At 40.6% G+C, this 21,942-nt stretch overlaps 1 protein-coding gene across 1 annotated transcript in view; it reads left to right on the forward strand.

The window, feature by feature from the left end:
- The first annotated feature begins 2,912 nt into the window (after nt 1–2,912).
- The window catches only part of eif4g2b (eukaryotic translation initiation factor 4, gamma 2b), a 28,403-nt gene continuing 9,373 nt past the window's right edge, over nt 2,913–21,942 (forward strand). Inside the window, exons 1-9 of the mRNA XM_049574941.1 lie at nt 2,913–2,925; nt 10,233–10,341; nt 13,992–14,057; nt 14,624–14,749; nt 18,628–18,730; nt 18,885–19,016; nt 21,143–21,209; nt 21,296–21,447; nt 21,623–21,733. Coding sequence (XP_049430898.1) covers nt 2,913–2,925; nt 10,233–10,341; nt 13,992–14,057; nt 14,624–14,749; nt 18,628–18,730; nt 18,885–19,016; nt 21,143–21,209; nt 21,296–21,447; nt 21,623–21,733 — 879 coding nt within the window. The remainder of the gene's footprint in view (nt 2,926–10,232; nt 10,342–13,991; nt 14,058–14,623; nt 14,750–18,627; nt 18,731–18,884; nt 19,017–21,142; nt 21,210–21,295; nt 21,448–21,622; nt 21,734–21,942) is intronic.

The following is a 21,942-nucleotide window of genomic DNA, read 5'->3' on the forward strand; positions in this document are numbered from 1 at the left end:
AAGAGACTCAAGATGACTACAAAGAGACACAAAACCAAAGAGGGATGTGTAATGACTACAAAGAGATGTAATATGACTACAAAGAGACTCAAAACAACTACAAGAGACTCAAGATGACTACAAAGAGACACAAAATGACTACAAAGAGACACAAAACCAAAGAGGGATGTGTAATGACTACAAAGAGACGTAATATGACTACAAAGAGACTCAAAACAACTACAAGAGACTCAAGATGACTACAAAGAGACTCAAAGTGACAACAGAGACTCAAGATGACTACAAAGAGACTCAAAGTGACAACAGTGACTCAAGATGACTACAAAAAGACACAAAACCAAAGGGAGAAATATAATGACTACAAAGAGACTCAAAATGACTACAAAGAGACACAAAACCAAAGAGAGAAGTATAATGACTACAAAGAGACTAAAAATGACTACAAAGAGACACAAAGCCAAAGGGAGAAATATAATGACTACAAAGAGACTCAAAATGACTACAAAGACACACAAAACCAAAGTGAGATGTGTAATGACTACAAAGAGACGTAATATGACTACAAGAGACTCAAGATGACTACAAAAAGACACAAAACCAAAGAGAGAAGTGTAATGACTACAAAGAGACGTAATATGACTACAAGAGACTCAAGATGACTACAAGAGACTCAAGATGACTACAAAAAGACACAAAACCAAAGAGAGAAGTGTAATGACTACAGAGAGACTTAATATGACTACAAAGAGACACAATAAAGACACTAAGCAGCCTTAATGACTGTGTGTCCTCTGCAGGAGAGGTGGTGGGGCCTTCTGTGTCTGTGTCCAGGGGTCCATTGTCTCATCATCCATCCATGCATCCCTGTCCTGCTGTATTAGACATATTTTTGCTCCTAATTACGGATCACACAGTCCTGATGGTACCCATGTGCTGCTGGTCTGTCACTGTTGGGTTTTTATTTCCTTATTTTACTGTGGGAGGATTTACTGTGAGAGCATACAGATTCTCCTTAATCCATCCGTCAACATCAGAATATTATAATCCTTTTAAATGTCAATATTAAATTTTCTTTTCTATTTATTTGTTTTTATTGTGCAGCTGTGTATCAATATACAGGGGTGGACACAATAACATGAACACCTGCAGAGTATCGTGCAGAACAGACCTGCAATCCACATTACAACTACCACTGAAGACACTAAGGTCACATCCTCTGTATAAACTGTACGGCCATTTTGATTACTATGCAATTAATTTAGGATAGAAATAAATGCTCTGTGGTATTTAATGTAATGTGTTTTCTGCATATCAACCATTTCACTGGTATTGCACCGCTAGGCAACAACTTTGGGTTCATATTTATTTCCTGATGTCAAAATGTTGACCATTCAGCAATAGCTGAAGACAAGCAGTCTTATTTTGAACATCCGGAGAGATTCAGTGAATGGTGTCAGGTCCTGAGTGACGAGAGTCCTACTGGACGTTGTTACTGGGAGCTGGAGTGGAGCGGGACAGGCTTGTGTAGCAGTCGCATACAAGACTATACACAGAGCAGGGGTCTTGGATGAATGTAGATTTTGACACAATGACAAATCCTGGGTGTTATATTGTGACCCAATCAGTTATAAATATTTCAGTACCACAAAGTCCAAGCTCTCATCTCAGGTCCTCAGTCCTCCAGAGTAGGAGTGTACCTTGAGCACAGCGCAGGTATTCTGTCCTTCTACAACGTCTCTGAAGCCACGACTCTTCTCCACAGAGTCCAGACCACATTCACTCAGCCTCTCAATGCTGCACTGTGGCTGTATTTTAATGGAGACACTGCTGAGTCATGCAAACTGAAATCGACAGAAGTCAGTTAAGAGTTAAATTGTGTGATTTAACTCTTGAACATATATAATAGTAATATATAAAACATGTTAGTGTGAGTGAAATGGTCCTAAAGTGAATTTGTCACAGTGGGACTAACACACCCAGATCATGTGACTCCTGCATGTATACAGCCAATCAGACCCAAACTGGCCGAGGCGCTCTGAGCATGCTCCACAGTTTCTTTGACCTAGAAGTCCAATAGCATTAAATGTGTAAGAGAAGAAGAAGCCGGTAACAACGTGGAGAAATCTACATCCAGAGCTGTGACTTTTTGGATGGACCAAATGTACAGAGCTGTAAAGTTGTCCACCATGGTACCAGTTAGCAGCTAGCTAGTCTCTATACAGACTCTACATTCAGTGAATGTAGAGTCTGTAGGCAAACTCCGGAGATCTTGCCTCCGGAAGAAGAGCGGAAGAGCCCTGGTTTCCGGTTGAAGGCTGTTTGTAGTCCACGAGAAATTGACCAATCACGTTTGAGCCGGCTGCAGTTGTTGCCAGGTTAAATGGTCCGTGCGGTGAACTAACGAGGCGGAACATAATTGGCGTCACTGCAAACTCTGAATCCATCGCAGTGGTTCAGCATATTTACTTATATATAAACAGAAGTAGGAAACAGAAATTCGCCTCCTCCGCCCAAATCAAACTGGAATGCCAAAAAATCGGGGGTCTGCCCCCAGAGGCTGTATCGCCGTTTGCCGGAAGTCAGACGCAGAATACAGCCGATGGGTTACAAGAATGGCTGCTAGCTAACCGTAGCTAACTTGTTTGTCCATTGTTTGGTCTGTGACGTAATAGGTCAACAGGAAAAAGGTCCAATACTAACAAGCTGAAAGGGGGCATATCTCCACCTATTGTAGAGGAGTCGCACATACTTGGGTCAATACATGGATTCCCCTCCCGTGCTTGTATACTGGGACAAGGACAGTAGTCCAGTTAAACGTCCTCGTCGAGCTGGAACTGTAGCTCCGCTTCACTGTGACTGGGAATGTACTGAGTGCTGAAAAGATGTCTGTATAAACAAGACAAGGCGGGATCATGAGTGGCACTGGTATGATTTTGATGACGTGTCGTTTGCGAACCACCGCAGGAGATATAAAAAGTAGCAGTTAGCAGCTGACTCGAAGCAGCCGCAAACAATGGGGTGCATGAGCTCCTAACCCTCTGAGCAGAGGAGAGGATCAGCCGCCACATAACAGGGCCAGTAAATGATTTGTTATTGACATGTTATGCCATTGTTATTGTTATAAAGCGCTGCCAACACGTATGTTATTTGTCACACTAGAGGCCGACACGGTTTTGTTACACTTCACGTCATTGTTTGGTTCTGTGTAAAAATTCAAGTCCAGTAGCCTTAAATGCTAACTGAAGAAGAAGCCAGTAACAACATCCACACCCAGAGCTGTGACTTTGTGGATGGACCAAATGTACAGCGCTGCCCCCAGATACTTAAGGCCGCCCCTGGTGGATTGTAGCTGATTACTTAAAAGCCATTTCATCCTTGCATATTCAATCTTCTTTTGTATCGCTGACCAACTGTATATAAATGTAGAATGCAGTCGTTTAATGGTCCGTGCAACCTGATTGGTCCGTGTTCTCAGAAATCTGATGTCTGATTCTGATCCACCATGACATAGTGAATCATTCAAGAAAAGAAGTTTTCTCTCTTTGTCCTTGTTTAGTGCGTGTATGCATCTGTTGGGTTGTTTCCTCGGTGTCATTCTGTGTTTTCTCGTACGTTCTATTCCAGTGTTAACGGCCTGGGCAGGTTGGGGCACCATGTGCATCCCTGCATGTATGATTCGATGATTTTACACACATGATGTTGCAACTGAGTGCCAGAACATTTCTATCTGACTTCTTTTAAAGATGCTGTAACGTGCTGTTCAGATAGTTTTGTTATTCCTTTTCTTTCCCCGGCGTCATACTTTTCATCTTGTCCCTGCCTGTTGTAAATGTTCTAAGTGAATACTGTGTCTGGTCGCCCCACTTGTCCACTGTCACAAGTCACCTTTCATAGTTGTGTTTTGTCATTTTCTACATCTCAGCAGCTGTTGTGTTTTCCTCTCCACCCTTCCAGACACCCACTGGGAACATAACTGCAGGGTTTCTTTCATGCCAGTGTTACACCAGCTCGTTTAGAGCAGCTCGTTTCACCTTGAACAAGAGCGGGGGATAATCACAGCCGCTGTATCCTGTTAGTTTGGAGGGAAAACCTGCATACACTATTAGACCACTGTATTAGGGGTTTTAAATTAACATGATATTTCATTTACATTTCAGCAAAACACCACCTGCTGATTTCACTGATTCATAGTGAGAGAAGCTGACGTAGCTTTTATGAAACGCAGCTATTATGTTTGTTAGAATTTGCATTTAAATTAAATTTCCAGCGACCTCACTACAGTGCACATTTTTCTTTGAGACACGAACCCAGAGCTGAGGAGTAACTTCAAAGATCTGCACTAAGTGACAGTTAATTAAATTTTTTTAGGATAACTGTTCAGATGATTCCACGAGACCATTTTACTTCTTGCTTCTTGTCCTTTTGTGGGAACGGATGTTTTCTTGGCAACAGTGCAGCAGGAAAGGTGAGGAGGTGGCAGGTTGATGAGCTGGAAGTGCCAGGGGGAGTTTTGGGGTGTCTCAGGTGATGGAGGTCCCCAATTATTTTCCTGGCTGCATGGAGAGGAGGAGGTCGTGACCCCGGCCCTTCTCAGCAGACTGACTGATGTACTGCAGTTCGCCCTTGGCCTGGACTGATGCGGCTCCAAACCTGAAGATGAAGTAAAAAATGAAGTCGGTTATCAGTATTTGAGACTGGCGTGTGACTGGCAGCAGACAGTAGATTTTCTTTAGCACAGAGGCAGCAGGGTGGAGTCAGGTGTTCAAACCTCCTGATGAGTGCTGCATCCATCAGAAATATAAGCCCACTATCATCAGGAAGCTGAGTGTTTTTTTTTACTTTCATGTAAAAAAAAAACATAGAAAATAAATAAATGTGCATTCCTCAGGATTAAAGCTGAACTATGTTGAGGGAAACTTAAGTTATATTGTGCTACATTTTATGACTTTTATGGCATTAGGTGCTTCTGAATATATAGTTGATGTGGTAAACAAGGGAGATTAGGACTGGGAACAACTAAAATTAAATCAAGCCAATGACAAAAAAAAAATCTGCTTCCCTTTGAATAAAAATGCACAACTCTTCTTCTGGAAATACACAGATATGGTAAAATTATGGAGTGTTCATTATTTATGAGGGAGGAGTATGGAGCTACATTAGGGTCAAATGTTTTGTACTTGAAAAAATAAAATTTGAAACTGAAAATTCATGTGTTGATCTTGAATTTTGAAAAATACAACAATGTATTCAAAATAAAAATAAGTATATGAAACCCTTTTTTCAGGTTAAATATAATTTTGATTCACTTATATAATAATATTAATTATTAATATTAATATGACTTAATATTATTACTTTCATTAATGTTGTTGTAAGCTACTGTCATTACCATCTGTCCTGAATCTCTCTCTCTCTCTCTCTCTCTCTCTCTCTCTCTGTCTCATTGTGTCATGTGGATTACTGTTAATTTATCATGTTGATCTGTTCTGTACGACATCTATTGCACGTCTGTCCGTCCTGGACGAGGGATCCCTCCTCAGTTGCTCTTTCTGAGCTTTCTACCGTTTTTTCCCCGTTAAAGGGGTTTTTTGGGGAGTTTTTCCTAATCAGCTGTGAGGGTCATAAGGACAGAGGGACGTTGTATGTTGTAAAGCCCTGTGAGGCAAATTGTGATTTGTAATATTGGGCTTTAGAAATAAAACTGATTGATTGAGGCAGACTGACAGGTCTGATATTTCTTATTCACTCAGCAGCTGACTTGTTGAATGATGGCGAGTGGATTTAATAATAGTGATAATAATAATGATAATGGTGCTCATCACAGTGACAGTGGAATAGCAGGGCTACAGACCGTTCTTTAATTGCGACAAACTTCGGCAAATGACTCAATGACAATGGTAATACATGCAAAAGTGTGTGATCAGAGTGATCAGCGAATGTAATGTGACTTGGGATGTACGCCAAACGCTGGCTCCGTCATGCAACAGATCCAGCTGTGCCGCCCATAGGTGCCGCCGTCATCAGAAAAGGACGTCGCTTTACGTGACGCTTCAGAATAGGGCCGTCTCATGTCTCTTATCAGCAGTCCTCGCTCTTCACTCCTAACTCCTGACTCCTTGCATGTTTTCCTAAGTGGGAGGGACTAAACAGTAAGGTAAGATGGCTAGGTTAGGTGGTTAGTAGTAAATTTAAGGGACTTGGGACGTACCCATATTATTTTAAGCACTGGGGAGGGACTTAAGTTGTTTTTATTTTGACTTAAGGGAGGGGCATACAAATTAAAATTGTTGTATTTCTTTTACCACAGATTTTTAAAGAAAATACGCCTTCCAAACCCTCCTACATTTATTTAAAAATCATTATTTCTTAAAAAAAATAAAATAAATAAATGAATAATAAGTTCCCCAAATAACACCATTTATCACCAGATTTCGCCAGAAACTGTAACAACAAAAATTTTCATTGGATTTACAGATTCCGCTCAGATTTCTTTGGACACATAATGTGTGACAAACTGAACCAAATCTTTGCCTAAAACAGTGATATTTCATCAAACTCACTCTCATTTAAATTTGGCCAAAAATAAACCGTTTGCACAAACCAACCAGCATCAACGACAAGAAAACAAAAGAAACAAGGCCTTTATCAGCTCCAGGATTTCTTAACTTCCAAATATCAAAGGGTAAGTTTTAAAAATCTTATAATTAATTTATGGTGGAGGGAGGGTCATGAATTTTTTGCCAAATACTCAGGGAGGCTCAAGGAAAAATATTTGTAGCTTCAGGGAGGTCACAGCCCAGCCACCCACCTCCTCTGATAAATAAAGAACAGTCCCTAAGCACATTATAAGGTAGTTGCTTGTGTCTGCTCTGATGGATCATAATACCTTCATTACCACCTGCAGTCTGAACCCTGAAACTAATTTATACTTTTTTCCTTTCTTTATATGATTCATGCCAAGTATTGATCCCATTGAATTAAACGTGAACTATGTTTAGGGCATTAAGTGCCTCTGAATATATGGTTAATGTGGTAAACAAGGGAGATTGGGCCAGGCAAGTAAAATTAAATCAGGCTGATGACATTAAAAAAGAAATAGAGATTTTGCATCATGATGATCCGCTTCACTGTAACAGATGATGGAAACACTCGGGGCAGAAATTATATCCTATTATATCATTATATCACACACAGTGTACACACGCCTAGCCCATTTATATACAGGGCTGAACTTACTGATTTAAACATATAAAGATATTTAAAAGAGCAGTGTGTAAAATTTAGGGGGATTCAGCAGTGAACCTTCTCCCGCTTAGAATTCCTTCAGTGTTCATTGTTGAGGAAAGATTTACCAGGAGCTGAATTATCCACAGAAGTCTCTTCCTCTGCAGAACAAAAAGATCTGGTGATTTAAACCACTAAAAACACTGTGTAAACATTTTCAAGTTACAAAACAATGTTTTTCAGATGCCGTCTGGCATGTTGGAGACGGCCCACTAGCTGCTCAGCTGTGAGCTTTTTTCCCTGATAAGTTAAGATCCAGATGTTGAGCAAGTTTTTACTGGGAGCCGTATTATCCACAGAGGTCTCTTCCTCTCTAAAAACAAACAGACCTGGTGATTTGAACCAGAAAAAACCTGAATAAAGCAATTTGACATTTTAAAAAAGCAATATTCTTCATCGCTCTCGTCACAGACAGGCTGCTAAGTGTGGTGGCTGATGTGAAAACATGAATGTCTCTATCTACGAGGACCTGCTTCCTATGTAGATATAAACAGCTCATTATCAGGTAATGAAAACACAACAATCCTTATTTTCAGGTGATTATACACTAAAGAACATATTTATACTCAATTTCTACCAATATTTACTCCTAAATCCTAAACACTGGACCTTTAATATATGTTTACTGTGCATACCAATCTTTCCTGCTCTAGACAAATAAAATATAAACTTGCCACAAAAGTTTTTATGCCCCACTCTGGTTACCTTTTTTGATGTGATCCCTGCCAAACAAATAGGATTTTAACCTTTACTGAAACTTCTGGTTTTCTACGGCTTAAGTCTGTTGACTAGGGCTGTAATTTTCATGGTAGGATCACAGTCACAGAAAATACCAGTTTCACAGTTCAAAACTATTATTATTATTATCATCAGTTTAAGTGGCCTGATTTTTTTTGTTTTGTTTTGGGTAAACAAAGGCTTTATTACAATTGAAACTTACAACAAGTTTTTTTTTTAATAGATGTATGTGTGGAATCTCATTTTTGAAAATAAAGAGAATAAAGGTGAGTTTCTCAATCTAAATTGCATTCTTTTGTAGATCAGCAGATGTGCACAGTATATGATAACTGCCAATACTGAGACTGTGGTATAGTTTAAAACACTGCTGCAACCCTACTGTTGACAAAGATATTCTGTATCCCATAAAATAATAAAATAATGACTAGATAATATATCTCATATCAGATAATATAATCCAAATATTGAAATAAAATGAAAAAAATCTAAATCATTTTATTTCAATGTGTGCAAACTTAAAGTTTACAAGGTGTATAATGCTCATTTATAGGACTTATTTACAACTTTTTTTTTCTTGAACAAATTCAGCCCATATGATAAATAAATATGAGTAAGGATGTTTTTAAACATATGCCGAATTCATCATTATAAAACAAATAAATAATTTCAAAATGAATAATAACCTAACCTGCACTCAGTAGTAATTTAACGCCTTTATCTTCTTTAATTTGTGAAAAATAACCAGAACCTTTTCCTGCACTGCAGATGTTAAATTGAGTGTCAATCCACTGAAGGGGGCGGGCTCTTTTGCCTCAAGATGCCTCCCATTGGGTAATACGGATTACTGGAAACGCCTTAAAAAGATATCTCTAATGTGATTGGTCGGGATCTACATGACAACAAAATACGTGACCAATGCAAATCGTTGGCTCCTGTGTCCCCATAAGGCAGCCAGCTATCAAGCGTCTCCAGCAGCAGCTAGCTAACGCAAACAAGCCAGGCAGCAGGCAGGGGACTGATGTGTGTGTTTGTGCGGTCATCTTTCTGCTCTTCTCTCTCCTGATACCCGTCGCATACCCCGTTTTTTCTTTTACAACCGTCTCATTTCTTCGTTGGTAGTCACACAACAACACAAAACTGAAGTTGCTTTGGTAAAGGTAAGGCAGATTTTCCTTCCTCACCAGACCGCACCGGCTCATCCAAAATGGCTTCTGCTAGCTAACTTAGCCTGCTAAAACACTAACAGATGAAGCTAACCGTGGCAGATCAGCTCAGGAGCCGGCAGATAGCCTAGCTTACCGACTGCTCAGCTGATTTACATTCGAGTAGAAAATGGCGTCGTCGCCTAGCTACTCTCAACTAGTATTTGCAGGAAACTGAACGCTTCTATTACATGTCATGTAATTTAACGAGTGTCCCGTTAACTTGCACCGGATTCAGGCAACGATCGCCTCAAAACTGGCCTTTAATCCCGATGTTCAGCCTGAGCCTTGATGGGATGGCGATAAGAACACAGCCGAGTGGAAACATTAGCGGCTAACCACGCTGCCCTGCCCCAATTCACTGCATAACGGTAACGTTAGGTTCGCAGGCTACACCTGTTTTCGATCTAAACAGCAAACCACCGCAGGGCATCTCGGATCAGACAGCAACACCATCCCAATGTAACTGCAAACATTTACCTCCACGCGACGTCACTCGCCTGGCTAAATGTTTTGCAAAACGTTAAAAATAATTGTCCTCAAACGTGGTAAACATCTGACCAGTGTCGTGACGTAGCTAACTTACGGATTTAGCAAACTAGCTAGCTGGTCAGTTGCTTTTAGCCGGTTAACGTTAGCTGACGCACCGTTGCTTTGTTGAAGCAAAGACGAAACACAAAAATCAACATTTTGGTATCTGTTGTCATCGTGACAAACTTCACTGCTCAACTATAAATGCTAATGTTAGCGTGTAGCACATCGTGTCCAATTTACTCAAGCTAGTGGGGTGCTAATTTGATTTTCACTAGATGTAAGGCCTCCAACAAAGATCTGGCTACTGAGTTGTTTACCAGGCTAAGTTATCTGACTGACTTCCATAAATAATGATGATAAACTCATCATGCCCTCTTTGTTAATGAAGTCAGAGCTAATTATGATCCTGTGAATATGCATTGTTTTCCCCAACCCCCATGCAGTGACTAATTGCCTCCCTTTTCTCCTCCTCAGCACCGTTTTCCCCATCCCTTCCTATTATTCTTATTCTTTTGAGTATTCTTCATTGTCAAGCCGCCAAAGTGGAGAGTGTGATTGCAGAAGGGGGTGCTTCTCGTTTCAGGTAATAAAGCAAAGCTTGAGCAGACAATAACAACAAGGATTTTCTTTTCTCTTTTTTTCCATGGTTAGCCCTCTGCTGGTGTTTTTAGGCAGGAACTTCCGGCCTTGTAGAACAAAGCAGGATGTGGGAAGGCTTAAAATGGCTGTCAGATACTTCTCTTTGTGAAACCTTTTGTAAAGGGGGGCAGGGTAGACATAATGAGCCTCAGGGAGGATTTCTGTCCTGTTGGTTGAATATTGGTGGCGGCAGCTCTCACCCTGTTCACAGTGTACAGAGTCACTGTCTCACATAATGGGTTAAGTCTTAATAAGACTGAGGCTTCAAATGCTCTGAGATACTTTATGTTGAACAAATAAATTACCGTGGGAGATTTAAGTTTGCAGTCAAGGTCCTGATCACACAGAAAGTGTTTCGCAGTTTGTAAAACACAAGGTGCACCTCACTGCCTTTTTTAAAAACTGAACGCCGCTAGTTAAAAAAAAAAAAAAAAAAAAAAGCGCTTGCTGTGCCTTTTTATTGTTGCAAGTCAACCACCCATTACCTCCTCACTCCTAATCTTCCTGTGTAATCAATCTACTGTTGATTTTGGCTCGCTAAAACTACACTATTTTTATTTTCAGTAATTAGTTGCTTGCTACTAATCTGGACGGGAGGGAGACGGTAAAGACGTGCAGCTCTGGGTATCCAGCAACTGCTACCACCACTTTCTCCCCCATTTTTTACCAAATGTAAACTTGTTGTCGTGACCACCACAGAAGGTCTGCCTCTCAAACCATCCCATAGGACAATCGGGGGGGAAAGCAGAGATGATGTGGAGCGCTTTTTTGGTCTGAGTTGAATTTTATTTAACTCGAGGAGGTCAGAGCGCTCCGTCAAAAAAGTCCAGGCACCTAGAGCGCAAAAACAGCAAGTAAAAAGCTTCATTATCATTAAAAACTATTACAAAAAGACGCCTCCAGCTGTTTTAACTCTTTCTGTGTGATCAGGACCTGATTGTGCACCTTCTCAGAGGGTTCCGGAAACTTTCTCACATTATATGGCAGTCGGAAAATTTGTTGATCATTTAAAACTCCTAATTAAAAGATATCTTGAATATAAATTAACACAGCTTGTATTTACCAATAATCCGTCCCAGTCACCAGCAGATGTGCTGCATGAACTTGCGCTTTAACGCACTGTCATGAAAATTTGAATATTAATAGACCATGATGTGTATGATCAAAGAGCAGCAGTAGGGCACTCAGTGTGAAGTACAGTCTGTTCTGCTTTTCCACTGCACCCGGAACTCTGCACATTGCCCTGACATTTATACTTCATATAATGTTTCTGTCATTTAAGTGATGTTATGTTCCATCCAATTAGTTATCTAAGATCATGACAGAAAACTGACGGGGATCATAAACACTAATTACAAGTTCCACAACCTTCATTTATTCAAACCTTTGTTAAGACTCTGAAACCTGAAAATGAGGGTCTCCCTCAGTTTATTTCCAGTGATGCAGAACATGAACAAAGACATTTAAAACCAATCAATAAACAAACGAAGAGTCATCATGCACGGCACTTAAAAAAGAAATGAAATGATACAAAACAATATAAAGCAGATTGAAAACGACAATAACTCATTTATGAGCATTAAATCGGAAACTCTTAAGATTGGGTTCATCAATAATACATTCTTCACAAGAATTAAAGATTTGTTTGATCTCAAAATTTTAGTGAAGTCCCATAGCTGTCAAAAAAGAAAATAAACCTTCAGCTGACACTGCCCCACTAAAACTTGGAAGCATAAAAAATTGCAAGCTGCGTAACAGGAAACCAAATTAATCCTGATCAAATTACGAGTTCATTTGATGAGAAATTATTACTCACTTAACTGACTGGTGCAGTTATGCAGACGCCATCACCTTCAGGCCCAGACACACAAACCAACATCAAACAACATCAACAAAATCAGACTGTTGTGTCGCCTCATATCGCCTGATTGCCTCAGCCAAAAAGTTGCACACTGCAAAGACTACAGCCAGCTAGCATGTATGCTGCATCTTTAGCCGCCTGGAGAACGTAAGGTCAGGCGCTGGGTGCTTCTCTTGTGTCTTTAGATATACCAGCTTTGAAGAGCATGGCAGCAGGTTGCATCTGAGTTTGCTAAGAAATGTCCACACATACTGTATCACAGCACATTTACCTGAAATCCAGAGTGCGGAGCTGATCTTCTGTTTGTGTGTTGGCCTGTTGTCTGTGAGACAGATGTAAAGCTCTGACAGCTCTGCGCTAACATGATGAACATCTTTTCTTATATTTATGTAAAGATATCTGTCAGCTGTGATTGGTTGGTCCTCGTCACATGACGTGCTGCTGTGTTCCAAAAGTTGATCTCAGGTTATTTCAGGGTGCAGCCATAGCACCCTGGAAAATAGGCACCCGGGAACGTGTGCGTGCTGCAACGTCATTGCTGCGGCGTTTGAGCACACCTGCCACACGTCTGCATTGAAAACATTGAATTTGAGGGCGCAAATAAAGGCGGCATGTGTACGGCCCCTGAAGACGCTTGTTTGCCAGTTAGCACATTAATAACACAACCTGAAGTTGAAGGAACATTTATCGTGGCACAGTGAACAACAAAACAAACAATTCTGCTAAAAATCATGCCTAATATTAGGGATGCATTATGATATCAGCACTATCTGCTTTGAAATTAACTATGAGAATTCGTCATCATGCTTTTTCTTACTTTAAACAATGAATGGATATTTTGTACAGTGAAAAGTATTGTATTTCATTCCAAAAGTTGTTTTATATTGGGGAAAAACGTTGTGCATCCCTTTCTTATATAACATCTTTGTTTCAGCTCACCCCCTCTTGACTTTAGTCGTTTGTTTGCGTTCCTCACCTCTGTTCTTTTTCTCGTGCACTGAGCTGAATTGCCAATCTGAGCGATTTCATTCGCCGACAGGCTCCACTGTCTCCGACGCCAATTCAACATGCCGAATCAGCCCAAAAAAAAGCCAGCAAGTGCAGACTAGTTCCAGTGGCACAGAAAACACCGCAAAAACTAAGCCCAATGGCTTGACGTTGACCGATGGCTGACCATTGTCTAGGTGTGTCAGGGCCCTTAAACGTGCTGCATTTGGCGTTGTTCTATGAGTGTGTGCATTGTCATTCTTGAAACTGCATCTCTGGCTCTCCAACAACTGATTGAGACAGTCACTTGAAAACACATCATGCCATGTTTATTCATAAAGCTGTTAGTCAGGCCAATTTAGATTCCACTTTCAGCTGAAGTCAATGGTTTATTGGTTTTCTGACAGTGATTAATGTTAGGATACATAGTTAGTAGTACAATCTGTAACGCGTTCAGTGGTAATAAGCAAAATACATTTTGTATCTTTATGGTTTATTGTTTTGTATTCGTCCAGATTAGTTTTCTTGTTGTGCATTTTTGGAGGTTTTTTTTGTTTGTTTTTTTTTGAAATGTAAATTCATCGTGAGCCAGGACTTGTTTCCTTTGTGTCTTCAGCTTAAATGAAGGTTGAATAAATGAATAAGCAGAACATTTAATCTTTTCTCCTCTGAGGTAAAGACTCATTCCATCTTGTGCAGTGTTGCAGGAACCTGACTTGATCACCTCTATGTTTTTGCTTCTGCAGTGCTTCTTCGGGGGGAGGAGGTGGTAGGGGTGCACCTCAGCACTATCCCAAGACTGTCGGCAACAGGTGCGTCATCAGGAATTTCCTTAGAGCACATTTAATGTTTGGGGGTTTCATTATTAGCACAAAGGCACTCTTAGTTTCCTTCCCACTGTAGAAAAATGGATGAGACAACTTTGTTGTTTAAATGGCCTGAATTCCAGGAAACTTGATTTGAATAGCCAGAAGTCCTGTAACATGATGTCAGTCAACTGCAGATATAGCACACACCTGTTTACCAACCAGGCAGTCTGGGGTTATTTTACAACAAAGGGTGAAAAGGGAGGAACATGTTTAAAGGTCTAATAATGGCAACAAAGCATTTAGACTCATGTGAAACGTCACTGACAAAGATTTTTACATTCAACACCTGAATTTCATTTGAAATAAACAGTAAGATGTAGCAAAAAGGAGATTTTTTTTTTCTCATTGTGTCTCTTCTGTGTAAGTTGGACTCAAGTTAAAAGACCTGGAAGTGCAGCATTTGTAGCGTGAGCGTGCCGTCACTGCAGGCATTTGTGTGTTTTTCTCCACCGACCATGAGGTCACCAGAGTCTGTGATACTCAGTCTCTTTCTCTCTGTTCTGCCTCAGCGAGTTCCTGGGGAAAACCCCAGGGCAAAGCGTTCAGAGATGGGTTCCTTCACGAAGCACTAGACGAGATGTCAACTCCAGCAACGAAAAAGAGCGACACGATGCAATCTTCAGGAAAGTGAGGGGGTAAGGTTCAAGCCTTTGTGCATATTTGAAGAGTTAATTATACATCCCCAGGGAGGAAAGGCAAAACATGTTTTGTAACCTCCTTGACTCTGTATCCAGATTCACACAGAAGCACTGTCCTAGAATTCTGACTACTTGTGGCTCAGCGGTTTTTAAACAGTTTCAGTTGTTCAGAATCTGATTCTTGGCAACTTTACAGAACCTCTCAGATAAACAGTTAGTTGGTGTGGCTGCCAGATTTCATTCAGGATCGCCAGAAGTGCTCCCTTGAAGACAAATGCCAGTAAATGTTTAAACAATGATCTTGAAATTTGGAACGGTGTCTTGGACAAAGGTAACAGGACTTAAAGTCAGGTTGATGTTTATAATAAAAAAAAAAATCCAATTTCAGCTTCCATTAAATGCTCTTTTTATTCAGTCTTCTACTGAAGTTATCAAAAGCCCCCTGTATACTGCCTCTTCAAGGCTGGAATTTTACGCTGCTATGCCGCCTTGCCGCCCTGTATAAAATGTAGGATCACAGTGTGGGGTACAGAGTTGTCTCACATGTGAGCGGGGAGCAGAGGTACTAACGGTCAGTATGTTTGCATGACATAGAGAAAATGGATTTATTGTGACAGTCTGACTAAAACAAGACTTTTAAAATCCATGTAAACATGTTAGTCTGACTGAAATAGTACTAAATCAAAGTCAGACTAACACGCCCAGATATTGTAATTGGGAGTTGAATTCCTCCTGCATGTATACAGTCAATCAGACCCAAACTGGCCGAGGCGCTCTGAGCATGCTCTGCAGTTTGCGCCCCGGGCTTTGACCCAGAAGTCCAATAGCATTAAATGTGTAACAGAAGAAGAAGCCGGTAACAACATGGAGAAATCTACATCCAGAGCCGTGACTTTTTGGACGGACAAGAAGACACAGTTCATGCTGCGTCAGCTGTAAGAGTTCAATATTTTAAAATACATGCATAGGAGGAAAACACGGGATGGCGACCTGTTTAAAAAAACTGGCGCAACAGCTGGACGATGCTCAATTGTTTGGTCTGTAATGTGATAGCTCAACCGGAAAAAGCTCCAACACCAACAAGCTGAAATAGGGCATATTTCCATTTATCTTAGCGGAGTCAGGCATACTACTGGGACAAGCACAGTAGTCCAATTAAATGTCCTAGTCGAGCTGTAACTGTAGCTCGACTTAACTGTGACTGGAAACAGACTGAGTGCTGAAAAGATGTCTGTATAAACAAGATAATGGGCAGGGCGGGATCATGGGTGGCACTGGTATGACACTGGTAGGTTTTGACGACGTGTCGTGTGCGACCCACAGCAGGAGATATAAAATGTAGCAGTTGGCAGATAACTCAAAGAAGCAGCCACAAATGTCCACAAACAATGGGGTGCATGAGCTCCTAACCCTCTGCCAACGCGTATGTTCTTTGTCACACTAAAGGGCGATGCTGTTTTGTGTCATGTCAGGCCATTGTTTGGTTCTGTGTAAAAATACAAAGGAGGAATGAAGGAGGGACCTGGTAGCAGCTCTATAGAATGATGTCTGTATAAAAAGAGCTAAAGACAATCAGGAGTTTAGGAAGTTCATCAGTTGTGTCATGCCTGATTCTCTGCTACTCCTGTTTGTTTGAAACGTTTCTTCACAAACAGAAGATGATTTTGTGGGTTGAACAAGGACAGAGTGTTGAATTGTGTAGTTGTGCAGTCACTTAGGCATGTGCTTTGCTACAGGCCTGTTCCTCTCTGTGTCAGGTGATGTTTACAAGCAGAAAAGATGAAGAGATGACAGAGTTTCCCTCAGGAATGTAGGCTAGCTGGTGGCCAACACAGGAGCCAAACAGTAGACTCTGCTATCTGAGCTCAGACATGAGACAAACTACTGCACATGTTATGAACAGTAATTTAGCCATATTTAGCTCACAAAGCTGTTTCCCTGTTTTATTATATACTGAAATAAAAAACGTTAACCTCTGGATCTCCGTCCTCACCATTTCCTGGGCGTGATTCCTCTTGTTGTTGACATACTTTCCTTAATCCCTGATCAGAAAATGAAGGTGTCTAAAACTGACTCACACTCAGCTCTGTAAAAACAAAGCCAGTAAAGGAAGAGGAAGCCAATGTGGATAATAAGATTTAGTAAACAAAGCCTGTGGATTTGTAAATCATTATTAATTGGCTCTGCTGCACCGTCTCCCAGCAAATGAAGTGATGCAGCAGCTTTCTCCAAAAGTGTGAGTGAGTGCTGAGGCGGCGAAGGATTATAAAATGGTTGATGGATCATTTTTTGAAAGACTGACATGTAATGCTGTGTAAAACAATAATTTAATGAGTCTGAGTGAACAGCTTTTCAAGGCAGAATTTATGTTTCTGTGACAGATAGGGTTGCAGTTGTATAGTTTCAAGATATACTGTGATATGGACATTTCCCTTTTAAAGGGAGATTTTTCACTCATACTTTCATTGAAAAATGGTTCCAAGTTTTAATTATAGTAATAAAATGTTTGTTCTGTTTAATTCCTTTAAGGGTGATTCTGACTGATAATATTAATAATTCTATAAAACCGTGAAATTGCAATGTTTTCTGAGACGGTTATTGTACCATGAAAATCTCATACTGTTGCAACCTTAGTGAGAGATAAGATTTCTCTATAATCAACACCAGTGGAAATATCTAAACCCTGTATAAGCCTTTACCACAGCTTTTAAGTCTCTTTGTGTGTCTGTCACTGATTCAAGTCACAATGCTTATCAGAATGCACATATTTGATTGGCTGAGTAGCATCATGTGAGATGATTCAACGCACGCAGCCGGTCTTTGAGTTTCCTGGGCCGCTTAACAAGAACCTTAAAGGCTAGAGATGCCGTGAAACGGTCAGTATGGTTAAAGGTCCCGTAGTCTGCTCATATTCAGATTCAGAGTTGAACTTTGGGTTTCTACTAGAACATGTTTACATGCTTTAATGTTCAAACAATGTTCAACACTGCCTGAATATGCCTGTATTCACCCCCTGTCTGAAACACTCCAATTATAGCCTGTCCCTTCAAGCCCTCCCACCCCTCCTGAAAAAGGCCGGTGTAATCTCATTGTCAGGGTGTCTGATCTTCGACATCTGCGAATGGTTTGAGCATTGGTGCTATATTAACCCCATAAAGTATCACAATTACCTGCTTTACAAGAACAGACACACATGGAAATCAGATTTTTTACAATATAGGACCTCTAATAATTCCCTATAATTTATTAGTCATAGGTCCAGGTCCTTTGCCAACAAGAGGAATGGCGCTCTGATGTCGCAGGCTCTGATTGGCTGTCCGGCTAGTGACCGACCAGTCAACTTGCCCTGTATAAAGTTTTACTGTCTCTACTCTGTTATGTAGTCAGGCCCTGGGTGGTTGTATGAAATGTACTTTGCCTGCAGCTTTCCACAGGATCTCCAGACAGAAATAGTTTGAAGTCAACAGTCTGTTTTACAGGTAGAATTGTTCTGCTCCAGACCTCAGTGAAGGCAGCCTGGTATTAGTGGGCCAGTCTCTGCTAAATAAATAAGTGTCATCAACATTGTTAATTTTATGTGAGTGCTGTAACTTCGTTTATATCTTTTAAATTTATTGAGTGTCGACCTCGATAAAGGAGGAGATCAGAAGCTTAGAGGGAGGGCAACTAGGCAAGTGTTTTAAATCAGGATGGAATTTGTTTCTGCTGAGGTGGTTCTATTGAACTCAGGCACATTTACACATGCAGCTAAACATATGGGAAAACCTTCTTGATAACACTGTGTCTTGCCAGCATCTTGATCTTTCATAATCGTACTGACTTTCTTATCTGGCTGCCTCTCCCTCCTCTTCCCCTTCTTGTTTTTATTTTTCCAGCATACTCAACAAACTCACGCCTGAGAAGTTTGACAAGCTATGCCTTGAGCTCCTGAACGTGGGCGTAGATTCAAAACTCGTCCTTAAAGGAATCATCTTGCTGGTGAGAGTACATTTTTATTCTTTGGTCCTGTGCTAAATGGAAATGTGTTCATCCATTCTTGGCAGGCTGCTCGCAGTGACTCATACACGTTTTAATGACCTGAGTGGTCCCTCTCTGGTTTCTCCCTCTGCTCTCCTCCCTCGCTGTGGTTTAGATTGTAGACAAAGCCCTAGAAGAGCCGAAGTATAGCTCACTCTATGCTCAGCTATGTCTGCGCTTGGCAGAGGACGCACCAAACTTTGATGGCCCTTCATCTGAGATCCAAACATCCCAAAAGCAGAGCACAGTAAGTGAGCCTCTTCATGGTTTGCTGTGTAGTTCAGTAGATATTCAAGCCTTGAGTACATTTGTTTTCCTCCTTGAGACCACTACTGCCATTTTATGTTAATAAATAAAGTTAAAATAAAGAAAGCCATCAGTACCACTCTTCCACTTTAAAGCTGATGGTTTATCTTAATGATTATATTGTTGTTGTTACTAAAACCTCACTACAACTCGGTTTTAAACTGGGATTTTAACTTTAAACAAACCTTTTAATTTTATTTGACAGATAAGAAGCAGGACATTTAAAGACGAAGCCTCCACAAAATGACATTTTAAGTCTTGTGTGAGATTTATCCTGGCTTCATACGAGTAGAGGAAAATTCTGCTAGCCCTTAGGCAAATTTATACAGTATTAAATGTCATAGGCTTGTGCTAATTGTGTTAGCATGTTGTACCAGTGAGGAAGACATGTCTAGTGTAAAACAGTTAATTTGTTGATTAACAATGTGAGTTACAATTGACCTATGGCTAAGCCACGCCCACCTCCACTCACTCAAACAAACTATTAACATTCAGTGACCGGCGCTATGGCAGGTGTCACAGTACACGGCATTTTGCAGGAGGCAATTGATGATTTTTGGGGACATAACGATCAGATGACATTAAGAAGTAACCAGAAGGGCCTAAACTACGCATTGGAGGGATATATTCATCATTTTATTGTTGAGAAGGTCGATGAAAAGCTTAAATTACAAGCCAAAATTTACAGGTCACAGTGTACGCTTGTGAACCGCATCTGGTTGCCGTCACCATCAAAGACAACAAGTTAAAGTGCCACTGAAGTTAAGGTTTTTGGCTCAGAATATGAGAAAAGGATAACGGCCTTTTTACCATCTTTACCAAGAGTGTCTCTCCGTTAGTTTGGTGCTACAGTATTTACACTGAATCATTCAGCATAACGTTTGCCAACCTTTGTTATCTCTGCCATTACAGATAAGTTAATGAAGCTAAGCTCCAGAAGTTAACGTTAGCTTAACTAGAGCCCTTTGGACAACAGCTAACAATGATGTACCATCACCAAAGTACAAAACTAGAACAAAATAGGCTAATGAACTCCCAGCAAACAAGGTGACATGATGAACAACGCAGCTAGGAGCTAACGTTAGGCTAACTTTAGCTAACGTTAGCTAGAGATGTTAAAGATAACTTTATATTTCTTTCCAGCAAAGTGACAATATGTTGCCTCAAACACAATGTTGACTTACCTTAGAACAGATGTAGACATCATTGTTAATCTTATTCACGTTGAGTTGATGTTGTGGTCTAACGTTACCACACAACTTTATCCAAAGGAGACACTTTTCTCGGTTGAGATGTGGTTTAAAGTGTAAAAAATACACCTGGTCGCCCAGCCTCTCAGGATACCTTGTGTCAGAGTTGCATGTACCCCATGCACACCGTTTGACCATTTTTAAACTTCAAATATCCGAAAAAGCTCATAAAACCGAACAAAACTGACTTTCTGTAATGCATTTCAATGAACGTCCAGGCAGAGAATGTCCGAGTGTATGGGAATGGCTATACACACTGTGATTGGCTCATCGCGTTTGAGGGCGGGACTTAGCCATAGGTCAATTGAGCCGAATTTTATGACATTACCTTCATAAAATGTTGCTGTTGTTCCAGACTTCATATGAGTAGAGGAAACTCCTCTAGCTGCTAGGCTAATTTATACAATGTAAAGTGCCATAGGCTTGTGCTAATAACGTTAGCAAAAAACAAGTGCTTAAGCTGTAAATCTTGTGAGTTATTATGAAGCGAGTTTGCGTACTTGAAAAAAAAAATGCCGCTATTTAGCCACGTTTAATGTGTGTTTTAAGTGTGTTTTGAATCAGTCAGACTTAACAGCACTTTACAGAAATCCCATCACTGACTAGGTGTTACTGCAGAGTGACACAGACACACCACCGCTCAAATATAAATGCTCACAACAGCGTAGGCTCTGCGTAGAGGTGAAGACCAACTATAAATCCGCCCTAACACAAAAGTCTTTCTGTCGCTGATCTCTTGTAACCTGTGCTTCTGTGCACATGCTTTGCCTTAATATTTCTTGTGAGCTCCATCTAACCAGTGGATAATATTTTTTAGACCTTCAGAAGACTGCTGATTTCCAAACTTCAAGATGAATTTGAGAACCGCACCAGAAATGTTGAAAGTAAGTTTGTGCTTTTGTGTCATTTGTAGGAGGTGTGATATCTTTTAGCCTCTCCACTACTAACTCCTGCTCCTCCTCTCTCTCAGTCTATGACAAACATGACAACCCTCTTACTTCTGAGGAGGAGGAGCAGCGTGCCATTGCCAAGATTAAGATGCTTGGCAACATTAAATTCATCGGGGAACTTGGCAAACTCGACCTCATCCACGAATCTATCCTTCATAAGTGCATCAAAACAGTACGTGCACCTTGTCTTGTTGTTTTGTTTGATATTTGTTTCCTTGGAATATTTTTGAAGGCACTTTTTTTCTGTTTTGTGAGACTGAACATCAAGTGTTGGAATCAAGTACTGCATACTTCCATGAAAGCAGAGTATCTCGTATGACCATCTGCCTCCCTCTTCTTCTCTGAAGCTTCTGGAAAAGAAGAAGAGAGTCCAGCTCAAGGATATGGGGGAGGATCTGGAGTGCCTCTGTCAGATAATGAGAACAGTGGGGCCGAGACTCGACCATGAGAAAGCAAAGGTAACAGCTCCATCCTTTTAATGGCACCACAACTATCTGTATGTGGCTGTGTGTGTGTGTGTGTGTGTGTGTGTGTGTGTGTGTGTGTGTGTGTGTGTGTGGAACAACATGTCAGATTCAACTCACAAGGACAATGTGTGTCAAAGTATGACCTGTTCATGTGTCAGCCAGTTATTTACGCTTTTACGTAGTGCACATCTGTAAACTGT

Source organism: Epinephelus fuscoguttatus, linkage group LG4 (assembly GCF_011397635.1).
Source record: "Epinephelus fuscoguttatus linkage group LG4, E.fuscoguttatus.final_Chr_v1".
In the NCBI taxonomy this organism is placed as follows: domain Eukaryota; kingdom Metazoa; phylum Chordata; class Actinopteri; order Perciformes; family Serranidae; genus Epinephelus; species Epinephelus fuscoguttatus.